General features: G+C 38.7%; 1 protein-coding gene and 1 long non-coding RNA gene across 3 annotated transcripts in view; one reads left to right on the top strand and one right to left on the bottom strand.

Annotated features, from left to right (window-relative positions):
- The window catches only part of LOC134662078 (uncharacterized), a 49891-nt gene that overhangs the window by 19857 nt on the left and 9023 nt on the right, over positions 1 to 21011 (bottom strand). The window lies entirely within an intron of this gene.
- The window catches only part of LOC134662066 (tyrosine-protein kinase Fer), a 62158-nt gene continuing 42907 nt past the window's right edge, over positions 1761 to 21011 (top strand). The window contains exons 1-2 of one of the 2 annotated variants that reach the window (XM_063518342.1): positions 1761 to 2187; positions 2986 to 3176. In XM_063518342.1, the coding sequence (XP_063374412.1) occupies positions 1992 to 2187; positions 2986 to 3176 (387 nt within the window). In that variant the 5' untranslated portion in view covers positions 1761 to 1991. The remainder of the gene's footprint in view (positions 2188 to 2985; positions 3177 to 21011) is intronic. The other variant, XM_063518341.1, reaches the window with a different exon arrangement.

Raw genomic sequence — 21011 nt, 5'->3', positions numbered from 1 at the left:
GTCGTAGTATGTATTGGGTTCCATACATTTCAGTCATTTCTCTTCTCTTTCCGCACATTGCGGGCATTATTCTCTGTCACTCTAATCCAAAGCTCTAATTACGCCTTCATTGGAGTAAAAGGAAAAGATCCCTGAAGTTTGGTTTTCGCGGTAGCCCCCCAGGATAGCTAGGATACGTCAAGCCCCCTTCAAACTCGTGCGCGAATCGAGTCGATTTTCACAGACAGCGAAATCGACTCATGTAATATACATATAACTAAATAATAAATAAAAACCGGCCAAGTGTGAGTCGGACTCGCGCACGGAGGGTTCCGCACCATCAACAAAAAATACAGCAAAAAAATCGTGTTTGTTGTATGGGAGCCCCCCTTAAATATTTATTTTATTTTTAGTATTTGTTGTTATAGCGGCAACAGAGATATATACATCATTTGTGAAAATTTCAACTGTCTAGCTATCGCGGTTCATGAGATACAGCCTGGTGACAGACGGACGGACGGACGGACGGACAGCGAAGTCTTAGTAACATCTTAGTAATAAGGTCCCGTTTTTACCCTTTGGGTACGGAACCCTAAAAAGTAGGACAAAAGCGAGAAGTGGGGGCATGGGCATCACGCACTGGCTCCCAAATATTATGATTTATGATCATGAATACTACCCGCAAATCGTTTTAAAATGCTAAAATAGCTATAGTGGGCAAAAGATTGTTGTGCCGCATTAAGATTCCTATAAATCCTATAAGTAGTTCTCGTGTGGCGGCGCTGTGACTCTTGACTCCCGTGACAAAGCCCGAGCTGCCTGCGCTGCGCACCGATGCCACCGATTCGAGCGCCTCACCTCACCTTTCGAGCCAATTTCGAGCAGGGATGTTGCGGATGCAGATTTTTTGACATCCGCGGATGCGGATGCGGATGCGGATATTTAAAGGCTCACATCCGCGGATGCGGATGCGGATGCGGATGTCAAGATTAGGTACTTAGAAAACGTCAAATATTACATTTTTAGTATATTTTTATTAAAAAAAAACCGGCCAAGTGCGAGTCGGACTCGCGCACAGAGGGTTCCGCACCATCAACAAAAAATAGAGCAAAACAAGCAAAAAAACGGTCACCATCCAAGTACTGACCCCGCCCGACGTTGCTTAACTTCGGTCAAAAATCACGTTTGTTGTATGGGAGCCCCACTTAAATCTTTATTTTATTCTGTTTTTAGTATTTGTTGTTATAGCGGCAACAGAAATACATCATCTGTGAAAATTTCAACTTTCTAGCTATCACGGTTCGTGAGATACAGCCTGGTGACAGACGGACGGACGGACGGACGGACGGACGGACGGACGGACAGCGGAGTCTTAGTAATAGGGTCCCGTTTTTACCCTTTGGGTACGGAACCCTAAAAACGAAACGTTTAGTATTTGAGCAAGAATATAGGTGCGTTATATTTAATAAACAGTAACTACGCCGACTTTTCTGGATCTAGACGATTTCGTCATAGGTAATGACGAAATTACCTAGCACTTACGCCGCCGCTAAGACGTTCCTGTACCGACTTGTTCCACATCCGCATCCGCATAAGCTCCGCATCGATTTTATGCGGATGCGGATGCGGATGCGGATGTTGAAAATAATGCGGAAGTTCCGCGGTTGCGGATGCGGATGCGGATGTTCGCAACATCCCTGATTTCGAGCTTCGAGCCGGCGCTGTGATCGCGATAGATGGCATTCGGGTCGCGCGACGTGTCTGTACGGACGTATGTTGCAGCGGCGCATTCACTTTATCGTTAACAATATTTCAGCGTTCGTTTTTTGTTCAAATCCTTTTGGTGTGCTCTTGACGCGAAGCTGTTTAACAGATTTTTATTTTACAAATTGATATATTCTTTCATTGTAAAGCTTTTTGTTGACGATGACGTAAAAACAGTGCCGGTGACAAGAGTGATGTGAATTGTGTTGTGTTGTGATTGAGATGTGCCTTGTGTAGTTCTGGTTAGAATGGGGTATGCGTCGGCTGTCACGGGGCGGGCGGCGCACGAGGCGCTGCTGGCCCGACAGGACGCCGAGCTCCGGCTCATGGAGACGATGAAGAGGAGTCTCCAGGCCAAGATGAAGAGCGACCGGGAATACGCCCTCGCACTCTCCGCGGCCGCTGCTCAGGGCCAGAAGATGGACAAATGCGAGGAACTTAACGGTACGATCTTCTCCTTTGTTGATCTCTGATCCACTTTGCAAAATTCGTCTCTAACTTTATGATAATAAGAACTTTGGCCTGAATTGCAGCTTTAAATATTAATTAGGCCGACTTAATAGCTGTTATTGCCAATAAACGTCGCCAATTAATAAACTAACACGCGAACGTTATAGGTACAACTACTTACATATTTAAATTATGAAGGAATAAGTAAAGTTCCCTGTGAAAGTTTCTCAGTTTCTCACTGACGTTCGTAGACCTACCGTCAAATTTGTTAGAAACTCGTGTACTTAGATGATTTTTGTTGCCTCAATTTATATAAGAGTAGGTAGGTAAACGTAGATATAGACACATTTTAACTGGATTAATTAAATAGGTTGCCTGTAGTGTTTTGAAATACTAACGGCTCGAATGCGACTTCCTAACTTGAGGTGGGCTATGGGCCGAGACTGATAAGCGGATAATAATGTCAAAATAGAAGTGACACTAGTTCTCACTGCTTTACCGTTCATCCAGGGCTTTCAGACCTTCACAGAGCTTTGCTGTACCCATTTCGACCAGCAATTGTTACCTAAACTATGAAAGTATATAATCTTACTTCTTACTATTGACAATTATTGACATTAGGTAGATATTCTATTAGATACTAAACATCTTTAATTGGAAATCAGCTATAGGTAGGTACACCAATTTCTCCGAGTAGTTTTCAAATGACTAAATTCTTAGTTACGAGTGCAACGGCGTAGTCTTGTTCTTTTTCTGCTACGGGTCCGAAATTAAAGAGTATTTCGTTTCCAGGCTCAGTGATAGCCTCCGCCTGGCGCACCATGACTGAAGAGTGGGAGAACACGAGCAGGCAGATCAAAGCCAACGCCGAGGCGCTGGAGGCGCGCGCGCTGGACCGGCTCACCTCGCTCATGGTGGAGCGGCGGAAGGCCCGCAAGGTCTACCAGGAGGACCACGCTAAGATATCCTCGCAGTTCACACAGGTCAGTTGTCTAGTCTATCAGGTGCGAGATAAACTTTTGTATTTTCCGTCAACACGTTGATGGTCTGTCTACTATTCTCGAGTCTCGTCGGCGGTCGGCCTGACTTTTGTATCCTAGAATCCGAAAACAAACGTCTCGTAAATTTCGCATCGATTGACGATGAAGTTAGAAATCGCATTTTCAGCCAGGCGTCAATATTATCTACCTATCCAATTGATTTGATTGCCAATTTAGTTAGATTGTGCGTGAAATTATATCGTCTGCATCTCGCAGGTGTGCAAGTCTTTAATCCTAGATATTTAACTTGGTTACATTTAGAAATCTGAACAAGAGAAATTCTTACAAAAGACATGGAAAACGGCACATTACAAACTTTAGTTATTTAGCCAGTTCCTTTGTTAACCTAGAATGGTTCATGTCATGAGTAAACTATCTTTGTCAACGTGCCCACACGCCTTCGAATCAAAACAATAAACTTTCGAACGACACACGACTATGACGACTAATGTCGTAAGCCGATAAACTTATCGTTATCACCGTGTCGGATCACGTCTAGCTGTCGATAAGTAACTGACTCACCCACTTACGGGTTGCGGTATAACCGCTCGTAAATATTTTGTAATTGACAAAGGCTTTTAGCCGTAAAGTTTGTCAACAACTTTACTGTTTCCATGGCACTCTGTCTGTACTGTTTATTTTTTACTGTTTTTTAGCTTGTGACAAGTCACGTTCATGTTGCCCAGCATGATATTTTAAAATAAGGTCATGAAATTTTAAGCAACATATTATATAAGCCCCTTATCAAAGCCCCTAAAGGCTCCGTCACACAGGCGCGTTTTGCGAGCGCGGCGTGAGTGGGGCGCGATGAGAGCGGCGCGCGCGGCGCCAGCGCCGCGCCCGCGTCCCGCCCGCATCGCGCCTTGAGGACGTCGGCAGAACAGAACGCGCGGGTCGCGCCAACGTCACGCTCGCGGCCCGCCAGCGACGCGCTCACAACCCAAACCGTTCGCAACGCGCGCTGTGTTGTTGTATGTGACTGTGCGGGTGCGATCAAAGCGGGGGAAGCACGCGGCGCGCCGGCGGGGCGCTGCGGCCACGCGCTGATCGCGCGCGCGAGGCGCTCGCGTCGCGCCCCGCTCACACCCCGCCAGCAAAACACGCCTGTGTGACGGAGCCTTTATTCATAAAACTTAGCAAACTTTTGTTAAATTTTGTCCCTTTCTAACAAACACAAAATGTCTTAATGACAGGGACAAACGATTATCAAGGGCTGGTTGGAATTGACAAGTGTTTTGGCGTTATTCATAACAATGAATAACGCCAAAATATCATTAGAACATAATTCTTCTAGCCTTATCCCCATTATTCAATATGGGCCGATTCCCATCCCAACTGCTAAAGCAATGGCGTAAGTAAGTAGACGTAAGACTTCGCTTTTCTCAAAACCACATTTTATATAGGTATCTATCATTTAAAAGGTTTCTAATTCAGCACGTTGTATAAGAAGCTTCATGCAACTAAAATCCCTATTGTATATTCCTTTTCCCCGCTCTGTCTCGAATGTTGTTGTAATCACACTGCTCTTGCTACATTTGAATGAATGTGTTAAGTGTTCGACCGTTACGACCGGTCGGGGTAGACGCTTAGCACTGTAATTGAAATGTTGTATGCACATTCGGGTCTCATTGGCGCATACGTGATTTTCAAAAGCACGAGAAGTCATTCCCGCCTTGCTTCCTATCGTCGATCTAGTTGCGGCACCCTGTTCGCTGTACATAATTAGGTCTGAGGCTAAACTATGTCGAGGCCAATTTCATCAGCTGTTAAATAGGATTTTCCAACCTGTTCATTACCGTATTTTTATGTAGGCTAAGCGATCGCACGATCGCATTCGATCCAGAAAATGATTTATGACGGTAAACGACGCGAGCTAAATTAGCGGACTTGGTCATCTGTTGAGTCTGTTGATTATTGGACGATTAAATGCACCAGATATCAGGAACAGTGACACTGATTGTGTTTTGCTGTTACAATAGCGTAGCGTAGGTACTAGAGCTCCCGATACACGTGTTACACGCTGACACGGGTACCCGTGTTCTTAAGCCCGGCGGTACTAAGAACCCGAACTACACGAACCCGCCCGGATCCAGAAACGTTTACACGGGTACCCGTGTACACGGGTACACGGGTACACGAAAGAACGGATCTTATTTACCCGCGGGTTCAACCGTTCATTTTCGTGTAGCAGAGATTCGTGCTATGAAGAGATACGGTGGAATATAAGAGAGATTAGGAAAGTTCGATTACTTTTCAGTTTAACGTGTTATTGATTGGTAATGTCAATAATAAAGTAGACTTTGTTTCAATATTTCATATGTTTTGTTTTACTCTAATTAAATTAAAATTAACAATAACTTAGATACCGTTGAGTTCATTTATATAACTTTCTTCATTGATGTAGTTTTTTGATAATGAAAGTAAACCTATTCTTTATTGTATTGTCATCTACATATAGTCATGCTCATTATACATCAGCTGTTATAATTTGAGGATGGTAGGTACATATATGACACCCTGTTAGGGCACTCCATATTTGTTAAGTCTAGGTAGGTACATGCATTTTATACGTATAGCAATGAAATCTATATTTATAATTTAATATTTAACGACCTAAATGATTATCTAACTAAGACAAAAGTAGATAGTAAGCATAACTGGAACTACCACGAACGGGGTACTAACAAAATGACATTAAGTATTTTAAATTGCCATATCGTGTGAAAAACAAAATACATGACATAGATAATAAACAAAGTGCAGAAGTTTCATTCAATAGAACGTGTTGTTTTTACAACGTGCGTTGGTGCTTTTGGTCTTATCTCTTTGTGATAAGCTAGACACATCTGCAAAAAAATACAACAACTAATCTTTCAGGTAGGATTATTCTATTGTTTTGTTGCCGCGCGGCTCTTAAAAGTATTTTACTAGTGACAGAGACAGAAAACAATGAATAATATCTATGCCTATCTAAGATTTAAAAAGTATCTCATAGAACTTTAGTTAGACTCCAGTTCGCCTATTGGTCAGTTGGATACTAAAGTCTATCTACATTAATCGTACCGTTTTGTTGTTTTATTAATAGTTTTTGTTTTGTTGTTTACTGTTAATGTTTGTTAAAAAAAATGAGAAGAAGTTGGGTGTGGAACTTTGCCAGATCCGGTGACAAAGCCTATTGCTCTTTGTGCAATGACCGGGCAAATAACGAGTTTTCGTGCCATGGTGGTTCAACAGGAGCCATAGGAAGACATTTGTTATCAATACATCAAAAATAACCCACCATGACGACCCCTGAGCAAGTACATTTCTTCCTACTTCGTATAGTAAAACCAAAAACTGCGTTAAAATGAATGCGATTTTTTTACATTTATAACAGTTATAATTTATTAGAATGTTTAGTATATTTAAATAAACAGTTCTGTAGTATATTTGTAATTAAGGTATTGAAACAATAAGGGTCAGAATGGGAATGAGGATGGGATTTAAAACTACCGTTCTTATTATTGTGTGGTATATGATATATAATGAAGTTTTTATCAATCAATCAATAAATCAACTAATGAAATCTTCACATTTTACTTGTAGATACTTTAAGTTTAAAGTAATCAATTCACAAAATATTATGCACCATAAACAGTCACTACATATTACAAATAATTTTGTGATTAATGGGTCTTTTCTATATGGAAACAAGCATTTTATCATTTGTGACAATTTTTTATATCTTTGAAAATTACTGTTTAATTTAAAATAAGTTTTTGGCAAAAATTTCATTTTTGTTACACGCTCTTATCGCTGACTGTACTTTTCTTACGACAGACAACTAATACTCATCGAGACAATTCTAAAAACCCCTAACACAATTAGGTTGCGTTGTTTCATCACAGAGTTCCTATGGCCACCTCCTGTCTCCATCATCAGATCAGCTCGATGGTACCATAATATTGCATTGTCACCCGACTTACATATGTATGCAAAATTTCAGCTCAATCGGAAACCGGGAAGTGGATCAAATTTAACTTGCAAGATTCCATTACAATTTAGTTACATACAGGTCGACCTAATAAAAGCGTGTTAAAAATGAGAACAGTTGTAAAGCATTTCACAGCCTTTGTCGAATAATAATAGCATTTATGTTTCTTTTTATAATACAATTTGATATTTTAACTAGTACACAAAAATAAATATTTTCATTTCTGTTCACTCTACCAATAACGGTGTCGTTTTTAGCAATTATTTGAAAGCGATATTAAGCGATTAAAATAAGCGGGTCCTGGAGTATTCAAATAAAGAATAAATAAGTTTTTGGCAAAACTTTCATTTTTGGTACAAGATTTTATCGCTAACTGTACTTTTCTTTCCACGAGTATATTCTAAAAACCCCAAACACAATTCGGTTGTTATATCACAGAGTTCATATGGCCTCCTCCTGTCTCCATCATCAGTTCAGCTCCATTAATATTGCATTGTCACCCGACTTACACACGTATGGAAATTTTCAGCTTCATCGGAAGTGGGTCAAATATGACTTGCAAGTCCGAATTTGAAACACCGATAAAACTGGTAAACAATCGGGGCTCCTGACCCTGAATCTGTGTTTTATTTAAAGCTATACATAACTTTAATCTCCGCTACACGTCAAGAACGGGTTAGACCCGCGTGTATTTAAGATCCGTTTCACCGTGTACACGGGTACACGGATACACGGATAATTACACGTGTACCCGTCTACACGTGTAGAACGGGTCAGAAAACCGTGTACGTGTAGTACGGAAACGGGTACCGAACACGTGTACACGAAACCCGGACACGACCGCGAGCCCTAGTAGGTACCTACACTATATACATTGAAATAAAAATGTCACGTTATACGTTAACTCGGACACATTTACTAAGATCGATTTCATATCATCATAAGTTACATAACATAGGTAGACAATTTATTATGGTCTGATACTACTGTTTTTAATTATTACTTGGGTTACTTAATAGTTCCTGCCTACATACTTTAATTGTTACAAAACATTATTCTTACATGCGTTACGATATTCTCGCAGGTCATTATACATAATGACCTGCGAGAAATATACATGTATATCATAGGATCATAGCGAATTGCAAGGTTATAATTCCCGGTCTGTTCGCTAATCGGGCTTATTGCCAATTTTTTGGCAGCGTGATGTAAATAAAAATGCTTTTATAACTGGATCTGTTTTCTCAAACTCTCATCTTTCTTGCGTTTGAGATTTGAATCTTATTCTGCCCCATAAAAGGCTTCTTTTTCAGTTACAAAATAAATTTCATAGGTACGAGATTGTAGCTTTTGCATTCGATCTTGAAAGCGCCCATGCTGCCCTAGTATTCCGAATGCTCTTTTGTAATACTTATGTATTATACAACAGATGTTGGCTCTGAAATATTTACATGTTTTAAGTTGTTCCAGTCTCTAACAGCGTTTATTGTGCGGTTCTGTGCGTTTGTTTGAAGTTGGTTTTACGATCTCCCGCTACGAAGGTACATCCAATAAAGGTTCATACATTCGAGTTAGCTTAACTTGTAAACTGGACCAAATGTCGAGTAAAGTATTCTTGAATAATCTGGCGCCGGTCATTTAGCTCTGTTTCTTTTAAATCCTCCATTAGAATTCTCATCGAGTGTAGCGGGCTGTAGAGTCATTTGTATGTAGGGAAATGCACTTCAGTTAATGAATGACTGACATTAGAGTCCGCAGTAACGACCTCCTGGAATGCGTGGGCCTATCCCCATAGAATGACAATGGCTGCAGGTCATTGTCTGGTTCAACATGAAAATTTAGCGTGACACGCGTAGTTTAGATGTTAGAGAACAAAGGAATACTTATCTGAGTAAAGCAGCACGATTGCGAGTAAAATATGGTTGGTTTTAGATAAAAACCACCGGCCACTATACTTTGTGTAAACCAATTACAAGGCAAATTTTCCGTAATATCCTAAAAAGGAAAGCTTAGCTGAGATTGATCGGTAAACAAAGCTGCCCAGACATAACTTCATCCCAACAGAGTTTAAAAATATCCTGTCTTGCCGGCGCTCTCGCTCAGGTATACTAGGTGTTCACGAGCTAGAAAAGGACATAAGACACGCTATGATCTCCGTAAACGAGTCGGATTAAGTGCCGGGATTGGCTGCAGCACCTGTCACCGTTCATTGGCCTGCGCCCGGCGCGTGCACCGCACCGACGTCTTACATTTGTTTTTATTGCACTGCCATTATTTCCACTAGCTTTTTGTTGACAAATTTATCCTAGACTTCCGAAGTTGAATGTATTTATGTATTTACACTCTTGCCCAGTAATCTACTACCGTGTATTTAACTTTGAACCGAACATCTAAACTAATAACGAAATACGGTACCTTCAATCAGTAAAATTCGGATTTCCGTTCCGGCTCTACCTTTACTGTGTGTGTGTTATTACTATGACTTTTTATTAAAGATGTATTAGCTCAATTAAGTAATGTTTATAATTATAACTGTCCCGGTCGTTTTTTTGGAATTTAACATTTTATTCCGTTCTGTGGAATTTTAGATTTATAGTACAGCTATACTGTTTACCTGAGGGCGAGGCATTTATTCACCGAAATAAGCATTATTTTGTTGAAATTGAACTGTCTATGAGGACCTTAAAATGAACAACGGAACTCGTCCCATGTTTAGGCTAAATATAATTTTAATAACATTTAGGTTCTATAACCATGGCCAATCAATAGGGTGTTTTCAACTGTTTGTCGTTGTGTTAAAGTCAGATCTTTATATTAAAGATTATCGATTGAACTTTATCTAATCGTGTATCTGATTGATCTAATTTGCTCATTAAAGTTCGACGTCGATAAATAGTTACACATAAAGATAGCTCGATAAAAGATCGAAACAAAAATATCGGCTATCTAAATATGTACTTATAAAATACACGTGCAACGCGACAACGTTGGACTTCCCCTCGCCCAACTTCCAAGCAATCTTAGCGCATGACTTTTAAAAGTAATGCGAAATGTCTTGACTCATAAGTCATAACGTCAAACATTCTATGAAGTTAAATCTGCATGAATCACCATTACACTAACTCGGGGTTAACCGGTTAAACCTGATGTTACCGTAGTTACCAGTACAAATTGACACTTGGTTTACGGTTTAACCGGTTAACCCCAGGTTAGTGGAATGGTGCAAGTGGGCCTAATAAGTATATGAATGTGTCGGCGGCCGATCGTAATATCCGTCCGATCGTAAAGTTCCTGTGTGTAATATACTTATGTTTTGATGAATAGATAGGTAGGATAGGTCCGTTAGGTCGCTTCAGATGTCCGAAGGGCAAACTGTCCAGAAATACAGCGGTTCCGTCGACTCAGGGAACGAGGCAATGATTTTCACGTTTCACTTCCGCCGACATATAATATAGAACACTAATGTTACTGACTGTATCAGTCAATGTTTTTGTTTCCGAGTAGTTGCAGCGGACGTGGCCCAGTTACTTCGGTCGCAGAGATCGAGTAACCCAGCCGTGGTCGAGAGTCGAGAGATGTGGGATCTAGGCCGATTATATCAACTTCCCTATTTCTGGGAAGCTGCTACACTTGTGTGCCCATTTCAGATTATGATAAGTTTTTAATTTCTTGGCCATTTGGCTGCCGTGGACCTCATCGACTGCGAATCAATTTAAATCCCAGAATGAATGGCCGCCATTAACAAGTACTTCTAGGTCCTTCCTAGACCATGGTAATTGCCCCATTAGGCTTCGCTCAGCGCCCGAATGTATAAAGATATGCTAACTATATTTATAGGCAAGGCAGCAAGCATTGAATTAAAACTATATTGATCCTTAGATGTTCTTCTCATCTTTCGAATGTCTTTTATTTTAAAACTACCTATGTAATTTCTTACTTACTTAGATTTTTTTGATTTCACAGACACTCAGTGACACTTCCCTCAATTTTAATGACCTCCTCAAACACGGACCTTCCAACGATTTGCGATGACTCATGATGTAAGGCTAAGGTAGATTTTCACAATACATTGACGCATGGCTCCTCTCACGTTTCTAAACGTCAAGGATTGAATTTTAAAACAGTAGTGAGTAAACATTTTTAAAGATGCTCAGATATTCGTTATTCTAAAGTCTATTTTTTTATTCGGTAGACTAAAATGACATTTCATAGTATGAAATGACACATAATGTTCATACTATGAAATGTCATTTTAGTCTACGGAATAAAAAAATTGACTTTAGTAGGTATTACTAATACTAATATTTATTTTCTGTTTCTGAAAGAAAAATGAGAAAACCAAAAATTTACCATGAGCTTGTTGAAGTAAATATGTAAAAGAATTAAACTAAAACAATCATAAAAGTACAGTATTAAACCGCAAATTACATTGCAAGTTTATGAGCTGGATTCATTTTTGTTCATCCATGTAGGCCGACTGAGATCAGAGAAGCAACTAGGCCAAACTGCCGGTATAAAAATGAATCCTGCTATTTCTGTGAATGAATAGGCGATTGTATACTTTATTTTCTGTATAATTTTAATTGAAGACAGCATTGAATTTAATTAGTCTTTGTAGCTGGTAGTTCTATAAATTATTTACACAAACGTATCCGAAAATTACGTCACTGTTTATGATTTAACTAAAATACTGCAAAACGTCGCGGTCACATAGTTACTAAAAATTCATAAATCATAAAATGGGGCGACAAAATTTAGTGCTGCGTTTGACACATTATTGATTGGATTTGAATTTGGCAAACAGCCACGTGTTTCTGCGACACGACATTGCATTATTTTAGAACCTACTCTATCTTGATAAAAACGAACTAACCGATATATTTATCGTGTACATTCTCGTGTCGCTACCTTGGGCCTTCGTTTCAGTTCCTCATTTGCTGGTATACTTTCGTTGCGAATTCGAGAAGGCTATAGAATACAAACATAATGCTTGGCTTGCAAAATGGTAATGCTTGTGTGTGAACGCTCATGTAAAACGTTATATGTTTGCATTTCGTTTAAGGACAAGTCGCCCACATGTGATAATTTATGTCTCGAATAGTCTATCCCGTCCTAATGGTTGTCAATGGTCCCTCTTTCTCAGGTCCTCCTGTCTTTTGCCTGCATGGTTAAAAAGAGATATCAGCTGATATTAAGTTAAACAGCCAGCTAGCCTGGTTCGATGCGACGTCTCATTGTTATTGCGCAAGATCGAACCGTCTCATTAGTGGGCCGGCCGCGCGGGGAAAGTGAAATCAGTCGATGAGTGAAAGTCTCCCATCGCCGTTATCTAATTTTGATAGTTCGGCAACAGGTTGGCGTGACGTCACACCTGTTCGGGTTGCGGATGTTACAGCGACCCGATTAGGATAGGATAGGATAATCTTGACTTGACATTGAAAGTTTACAAATAAATGGCAAAGGTTAGGTATTTTGTCTTTGTAGTCACCACACCAAATTGTGCAAAAATAATAAATCAACCTTTGACTTTTAGTGCCCTTGCTATTTGCAATCCAAGCAAGTACTTGGTAAAATGCTCGTAGCTAAACTATAGGTAAGGTAATAGTTTGTGCACGCGTAAAAAATTAGAGACAGTATACAAGATGGTTCTACGTCATCAATGTTATCATCATGATAAGACATTAATCCAGTTTATTTCACTTAGAGCTTAAAAAATAAATCATAAATCAAGTTACATGAGGCTTTTGAACAAAGTGCTTCCTACCCATCTGCTAATGGTTGGCCATGTACCAGAATCTGAAACCTTAATTTGAGGACGTAGTAGCTATTACTGAGAGTAGCCCTAAAGTACAATGACAATGATTGCAGCAATTAGCCTATCCTATAATAGCCTAATTAAGTAGCCTTTTTTTAATCCATATTCAATCTTCGTCGTGTTTGTAATCTACCTACCTATTTGTAAAATGTGTGTTGTTGCAGCAAACAAATAAACGATTTATCTATCTATCTATCTATCTTTTACCGTGCGTAAGGCAAAAGTAGGTATCTAACAGCTTCGTTATAAAACAAAATTTAAGAAGCGCAAAAAAATCGCCATTTGTATATACATATGTCGCAGTCGGATCGTATAATCCGCCGTATTACATTACGGCTAGCCGTTTTACAAAACAGGGGCGTTTTGAAATGCGGCGGTTCGACGATTAGCCGGATTGAATGCGGCTGAATGAAAATCCGACGGAATGTATTCGGCGCCATACGTTCTTCAACACGGCTAGCCGTAATGTAATACAGCGAGTCATTAGCCGCCGCTTTGACAGTTTTTAGTTCCCATTTTTAACACTCGTGGCGCTGCCTGATATAACAACAACAAACTATGAAAAACGCTGGGGTGTCCATCAAATCTGGAGTTCGTCGGACTGTTTCTTTTCAAAAAACATTTCCCTCGCAACTTAACTAGACGGAGCCCCGCATCGCGGGGCTCCTATTTCTTAGCGGTTTGCCCTTCGGGCATCTGAAGCTACCTAACGAACCTAACCTACCTACCTATTGATTTAGTGAGACGTCCGTGAAAACATTACACTTTGGGGAAAAAAGCGTAGTTAGGTAAGTAGGTTAGGTTCGTTAGGTAGCTTCAGATGCCCGAAGGGCAAACCGCCCAGAAATAGGAGCCCCGCTTGCGGGGCTCCGTCTATTTAAGTTGTGAAGGAAATGTTTTGGCAAAGAAACACATGTAGTGCGGTGGGACCATGGTAAAAATAAATTAAATTGCAAACATTGTCAAACTCCAGTTACGTAGACGACCGAAAGAACTGGTCACTCTACAGTCTAAATAGTAGATACGATGCGGCTAAACGTAGGCCGCCTTATTGAAGAACGTATCGCAATGACAATCCGGCTAATCGTCGAACCGCCGCATTTCAAAACGCCCCTGTTTTGTAAAACGGCTAGCCGTAATGTAATACGGCGGATTATACAATCTGACTACGACATATATATAACGTAACATGATATAAGTATGCGCCAGAAAAATGCAATTCCTCAATAGTAAATTATGCATTGCATTTGCAATTGAATGCATACGTAAGTTTATCGTGAACAAAGAGGCTTTATCTACTACATTCCAAGCACAGTTGTTCCAAACGGTTATCCGTCAGGAATTCCTTTTACCACGGCAAATATCAAGGCTGCGTCTGACGGTGACGAGATAACAAGTGCAACACAAGTGTGCTTGTTTCATAGATAATTATTAAATTTTGAGAATTTCAGAAATAAAAGTTCATTTTACATATTAATGTTACGGTGTAACCGGGTATGACCCCGCCTAAAAAATATAGACGTACTGTCCTGCAATAATTTGTTACGAGTGACACATGAGTGTGTAAAATATCTCATCTTGCGAGGTTTATTTATAATACATAATTGAGTATTGACAATCTAGTAATATCAGAGTTCACGGGCACATCACAATTCACAGAACACAATCCACTACACTACAGCTACACACTGTCACTATTCATTATGTGAAGATATTCTTCCTTAACGTTTGCCTAAGCTTTCCGATAAAAGACATTTTCATATCCTTCACAACATCTAATATCTTGCTTTCTTCTTTTCTTAGATCTGTGACTAGTCTGATCGTTCCTGAATTCTGGTGGACTGTCACAGTGCAGTTGACTCCCACCATTTGTATTTCGCCTTCGTTCTTATCGGCCTCCACATTATTGTTGTTTCCTATAATCCGTAGTCGTGTTTTGTTCTCGTGTATTTTGATCGTCAAATTGTTCCCGGTTACCGAATAATTCTTCATTGTAGTTGTTTCAGATGAGATCGAGCAAATGAGTGATCGGTGTTGGCTGTAGCTCTTTTATTAGAGATGCGTTTCTTACAGACGGCAAATCCAGTTAGCAGTTCTTCCCCTGTTTGATGAGTTCATTTCGTTATCGTCTTAACTCTTAAGGTCATATCATTGCCGTTCCACTATCTATGACATCATTATTTTCTTTTGGGGATCCCGAATAGCCTGTGCTTAAGGCACAATATATAACTTTTGTTCGTCGGTAGGTATATCTTAAACTGTATACGTTTTCCAAAAAACATGCAATATAGTGCGGTTGTAGAAGGTAATAAAAAGCGGCCAAGTGCGAGTCGGACTCGCCCATGAAGGGTTCCGTAATTTATGACGTATTAAAAAAAATTACTTACTAGATCTCGTTCAAACCAATTTTCGGTGGAAGTTTGCATGGTAATGTACATCATATATATTAATTAGTTTTATCATTCTCTTATTTTAGAAGTTACAGGGGGGGGGGGACACACATTTTACCACTTTGGAAGTGTCTCTAGCTCAAACTATTCAGTTTAGAAAAAAATGGTATTAGAAACCTCAATATCATTTTTGAAGACCTATCCATAGATACCCCACACGTATGGGTTTGATGAAAAATTTTTTTTTGAGTTTCAGTTTTAAGTATGGGGAACCCCCCAAAAAAAAAAATTTTTTTTCTATTTTTGTGTGAAAATCTTAATGCGGTTCACAGAATACATCTACTTACCAAGTTTCAACAGTATAGTTCTTATAGTTTCGGAAAAAAGTGGCTGTGACATACGGACGGACAGACAGACAGACAGACATGACGAATCCATAAGGGTTCCGTTTTTTGCCATTTGGCTACGGAACCCTAAAAATTGTGACAGATACAATTTATAATTTGCTATGCTCATGAACTTAATTTCCAGCGTTTTACATTGTACTAAATATTACGAATTATTACATATTGCTGTGATATGGTAATGAAGTATGGCAAGACAAGCATACTGAGTTATGAATTCATATAAATTTTCTTCTGCACCCTGATTCTACTCAGCCAACAAGCCTTATTTAATTGTGTATTTATACGTTAAGAGACGAATAACATTATAATAATATAATATTATATTCATAACAATTGATATCTGATACCTACTTGCTATCTATATTTGCAAGTACATAGTCGGGCCTTTACGCGATTCTGATTTCTTAGAAAGTCGATTAACAAAATATTTATTTACGTAAAATATCATCATAACATTCATAACATAACCAATCCATACATTTTTGCTTGTTTTGGTCATAATTATAGGTAGGTACGAGTAGGTAGGTTAGGTTTAGGTTTAAAGATATTTATTCTCATACAAGTCACTTACACGAGAACAGAGTTATAAAGTAAACGTTATTATATCTACGGTAGCATACAAAGTCGCTCGAGAGTAGGGTTACCAGATGACAGGAATTTTCCTGACATGTCAGGAATTTTGGCCTTTTGTCAGGAATAGGGACGGAACACGAAAATGTCAGGAATTTTTGGAATTGATAGACTTCTTTATAAAGTACCTTTTTATTTACTTAAATCAATACAAAAAATAAATTTAATAAAACTTAATAATAAAACGCGGCTATCGGCTCAATCGGGTGCATCGCTAACGGCTAGAAAAGTCGTCGTCGTCGTTCGTCAAAAATATGAATGTCAGGAAAAATATTCGGAAATCAGGAAATTCTATATTTGTATCTGGTAACCCTACTCGAGAGGTACACGCTCTAGGTTTGTATTGTAAATGGTACATATGTAAATGTAAATGGCACGTAGGTTTGTATTGTAAATGGTACATATGTCTGTCAAGTAACGCCGCAGCTGCATTCAGTTTTTACCTTCTATTTCGCTGTTGCTATGTACTCGTAGTACTAATATAATTTCGCAAACATACGGTATGTAATGAATAAGGTAAAATAAAGTAATACGTAAATTGAGTAATAAATTGTTTAATCGCCATAATAAAATATCTATAACCTTGATTTTCCTTTATCTTAGCCGCTTAAACTATTCTAACTCGGTTCCGGCCTGTCGGCCATATTCATTCACTTATGCCGCCCACTTTTGAAGCGATTGATCCGAACTTCCCAGAAATGAGACCGTGAAGCAATTTGCAGGCTTTATCGATCGATCGTTAATGTATTCTGTATCGTCTTCGGTGATATGCAGTCAATTGCTTAGGCCTGTACTCACTACAAAGAATCATCTGACAACTGTCCCAAAGCTCCCAAAGATTGTTGATACCTACCTACCCAAATTACAGATCGTCATATCAGCTGATACCTAATGTTCCACGTCTGGGCAATGGCCTCCCACTCTACCATGCGATCTTGATCAAATCCTCGGTCCACCTAGCCAGGGTTGGCTTAGTATTGCCCCTTCGATGGGGCAGAGGGCGTCTACAGTGGCTTTTCATGCCGATCGGTTTTGAAATTCTTGCTTGATAATGATTGCACTCCAGACTGCCCAGATAAGGAAGCCTAGCTAGAAAAAGAAATCCTATGAATATGTCATCACGATTAATGATTATTGTTTACGGTAACATATTGTGTAGTGGACACTCACCTTTACTCGGACTTTGAGGTGCCGCAAGCCGCTGTTTACTTATTTTGAAGCAACCGAACTCGCGCCGCCGACGGTCCCTCGTTAGAGCTTCTTTCAGACCTGTTATTTGCGTCTGACCGCCTCTATCATCCATACTTTTGTAAAACTCTTATCTCACTCCGTCTTATAGTATTAAAAGCGACCTTGTTTTGTGTGTAATAACGTTTATGTTTGGATGTAGCATTGTAAGATGCGAGGTGGATAAAGCAGCTGCTGTACGTGTATCTTTACTTGAATTCGCCGCTTTTATGATACCTTAAATAATCCTTTGTATTGCAGCTGATTATAAAGATTGGTTACCGGTACGATAACGTCTATACCTATCTATATTTTGACGGGACATTTCGAAAGTTAGTTTGGGTTGTGGACTTGGAGTTTGTTTGCCTTGGTAAGTTTCTAATTAATGTTATTGGTGATTCTGCAATTTCTTAGGTTTTCTAATTTTCATCTCGATTTCACTACGTTTTTATTCGACTGATGAAAAAACGAGAGATAATATCTTAAGTATATGAATATTATGAATGTAACCGTGAACATCTATCCCTGAACTATTTTTTTAGCAAACTCTGTTATGGGAGTGACAGTATAGCTATGTATTTAAATATTTTTTGGTACCTTGTGAGGATATGTTAATAGATTTCTTTTTCAATTAACACCTGCGCCATGCACGTACGAATGCCAGTAAAATAATAAAAGAAACCCATTTAATACAATCAAATAAAATTATAATTGGTTGATTCTCAATATACATCATCATTATTCATCAGTAATCATAACAACACCATTATTGCCGCACAAATGCCACGTCCACATGTCTAAGGCCATATGTCTAATCAGTGGTAGTCGCACGGAATTAATCGTGAGCGTGACAACACAACAGAAATAGACATTAGCGGGCATTCGTCGGTTCGTCCTCGCGGTAGCCTTCCTAAACATTCTTCTAGAATATTAAACGAGACCTAGTTTTAAGCGGTTTTCACTCGGATCTGGTGATAGGGGCCAAAAGTATAAATACACTTTTACGCAAAGTTTTTAAAAATAACCAAAAGTTAGTTTCTGTCGCAATCCAAATGTCTAAAAAATGTCTTTGTTTGATAGACAAAGTAGTCATAGAAATGTTCGTTTTGCGTTATACGTTTCAGAAGACTACTATAGAATTAATGATATTCTTTTTCTTTAACTTTTTACGCTAAGTACTAAAGTAAGTACGCACTTATTTAGGTAGGTGGTACTACAAACTTAATTACCTATAATCTAATTTCGAATACATAAAAATGCTTAACTTAATACCTATCTAAAATTCGGTAGCTTTCAATAGTTAAAAGACGACAAAGCTCATAGTCTGTTATATTAGAATCAGAATCGTTTTTGTCATTGTCTAAACACTGAACCATAATGATGTAGAATCTGATACTTATTGTTTTTAATTCGTCGAGATACGTCATCGCCCATTAAGTCACTTTAGACCGGTTATACGAATACATAGGTACGTTTCAATAAATGGTAACTCAGCTGTATCAGTCTACATCATACTCAACATTAATATAGTATAAAGAACTGGATACCCAATCAGCCGCCAAAAATGGCCCCACAAAAGTGATGTCAAAACAGATCATGCATTACTTTTTCGTTTAGTCTTGTTTGAAACGCTCAAATGTGAAGTTGTCAACAATTACGAAATGTGCCGTTAAAATATGTAAAAATAACAATGATAAAACAAGGAAAAAGGATGGAATGTATTTCTTTCGGTTAGTTCTTTGGATAGCATTACATAATTTATGTAATCTGGTGGTAATTTTATGGTTTTGAATAAATTAATTTGTTAGTACCAAAGAAGGGATGTCAAGGAACAAAATTCTATTGAGTCGATGTGAGGTCAATATTTTTTTATATTTTTATATGGAATTCATAAGAAATAATATTATGTTTAAATTGAAGATTTCCAAGAAAACCTATGCGACGTGCAAAGTGGACTGCTATTTAATTATAGCAAGAGATAGGGGTGATGCAGTTTTAAACAAGGCAAAACGGCACTTGTGTGTTTGGCCCATTTCCCTGTTTCCGACATATACACCACCAATAAGGGCTTATATCGACTGACTGTAAATGCTAAACCTGTCGGAACACAGTGACAACCACAGGATTTTTTTTTTATAAAGTATAGGTAGACTTTATAAAAAAAATCCAATCAGTATCTAAATGTCCCCGTGCACCCGTGCTATGAGTAAATGTAGATACACAGTTATTTAATAAGTACAATTTATTTCAAGGAAATTAGTATTTAAAGACGTATACTTACGAATTTAAAATTTAATTTGTTTGAATTTGAACCACAAATTAATTTTATTTGAGCTCCCGATTAAATTAAATTTGTTTTATTTATTACTTCAATTTTAATATTTTCCTGTACAGTAATACATATTAAAGTGTACCAAAGTGACTCCATTCGTTCATTATTCTCGTTTGACGTTGTTTGACGTAAATACGTTACGTTTAGTGCCATCGGACTAAATTTTTTAACAGTGTTGGTACTTATGTTTGCAAATTTGACACTTAATGCTTACGACATTAAGCTCTTTTCTGTACGAAACATTTATCTTGACTCAAAATTTACGTAAGCGTTTTTATCATCAATGCAAATGGTGCGAAACGTCATTGGGATCCACATTTCTTGACGTTTTTGTTCTGCTTTGTGTGTCTATTTCTTTTATATTAAGTCAGTGATACTCAAGCTATATCAGTTGTTTAAATTATACTACTACTCTACTCCCTACAATGATATTGATGGCTATTAGGTATTATGTAGCTATTAACATGTTTATAGATATTTTTTTCTTTGGTTTCAGCCGAATATTTATCCCCGTAAACACCCCCGACTAGTTACAAGTTCATACTACTTCATACTGCTTAGTATTAGTGGTTACTAGTCAATTCGTCGCTGCGCTTGTTTACCACGATCATAGTGTATAAAAAACTTGTCTATTCTGTGCCCTGGCTCTTGGCCGAGGCGGTGCGTTTCTCGGAACGCGATGTCGCACTGCTCTAAATAGTTCGTTGCACTGTGCGGCCGCAATAAACAACTTGTACGGACATAAAATGCGGTAAAGAGACGGTAAGAATACGAGTAGATAGGTGCGTAGGTACCTACGATGCACTACACTATGGGCTGAAACGCTAAAAAAGAGGACATTCGATGTTCTTTGACTGGACTAAGAAAACAAACAGGCACCTACAGAAGTAGGCTGCTTATCATTTTGTACTGACAATTTTATACCTACGGTTTTAACTTTAACTAATTACTTTTACTAAAGTGTCATTCTATGGAACTTGCTAACTATGTAAACAAAAGTTACT

Source organism: Cydia amplana, chromosome 2, assembly GCF_948474715.1.
Source record: "Cydia amplana chromosome 2, ilCydAmpl1.1, whole genome shotgun sequence".
NCBI classification, from domain to species: Eukaryota; Metazoa; Arthropoda; class Insecta; order Lepidoptera; family Tortricidae; genus Cydia; species Cydia amplana.
Note: the sequence above shows the minus strand (reverse complement) of the source record. Positions and strands in the feature narration are given on the sequence as shown.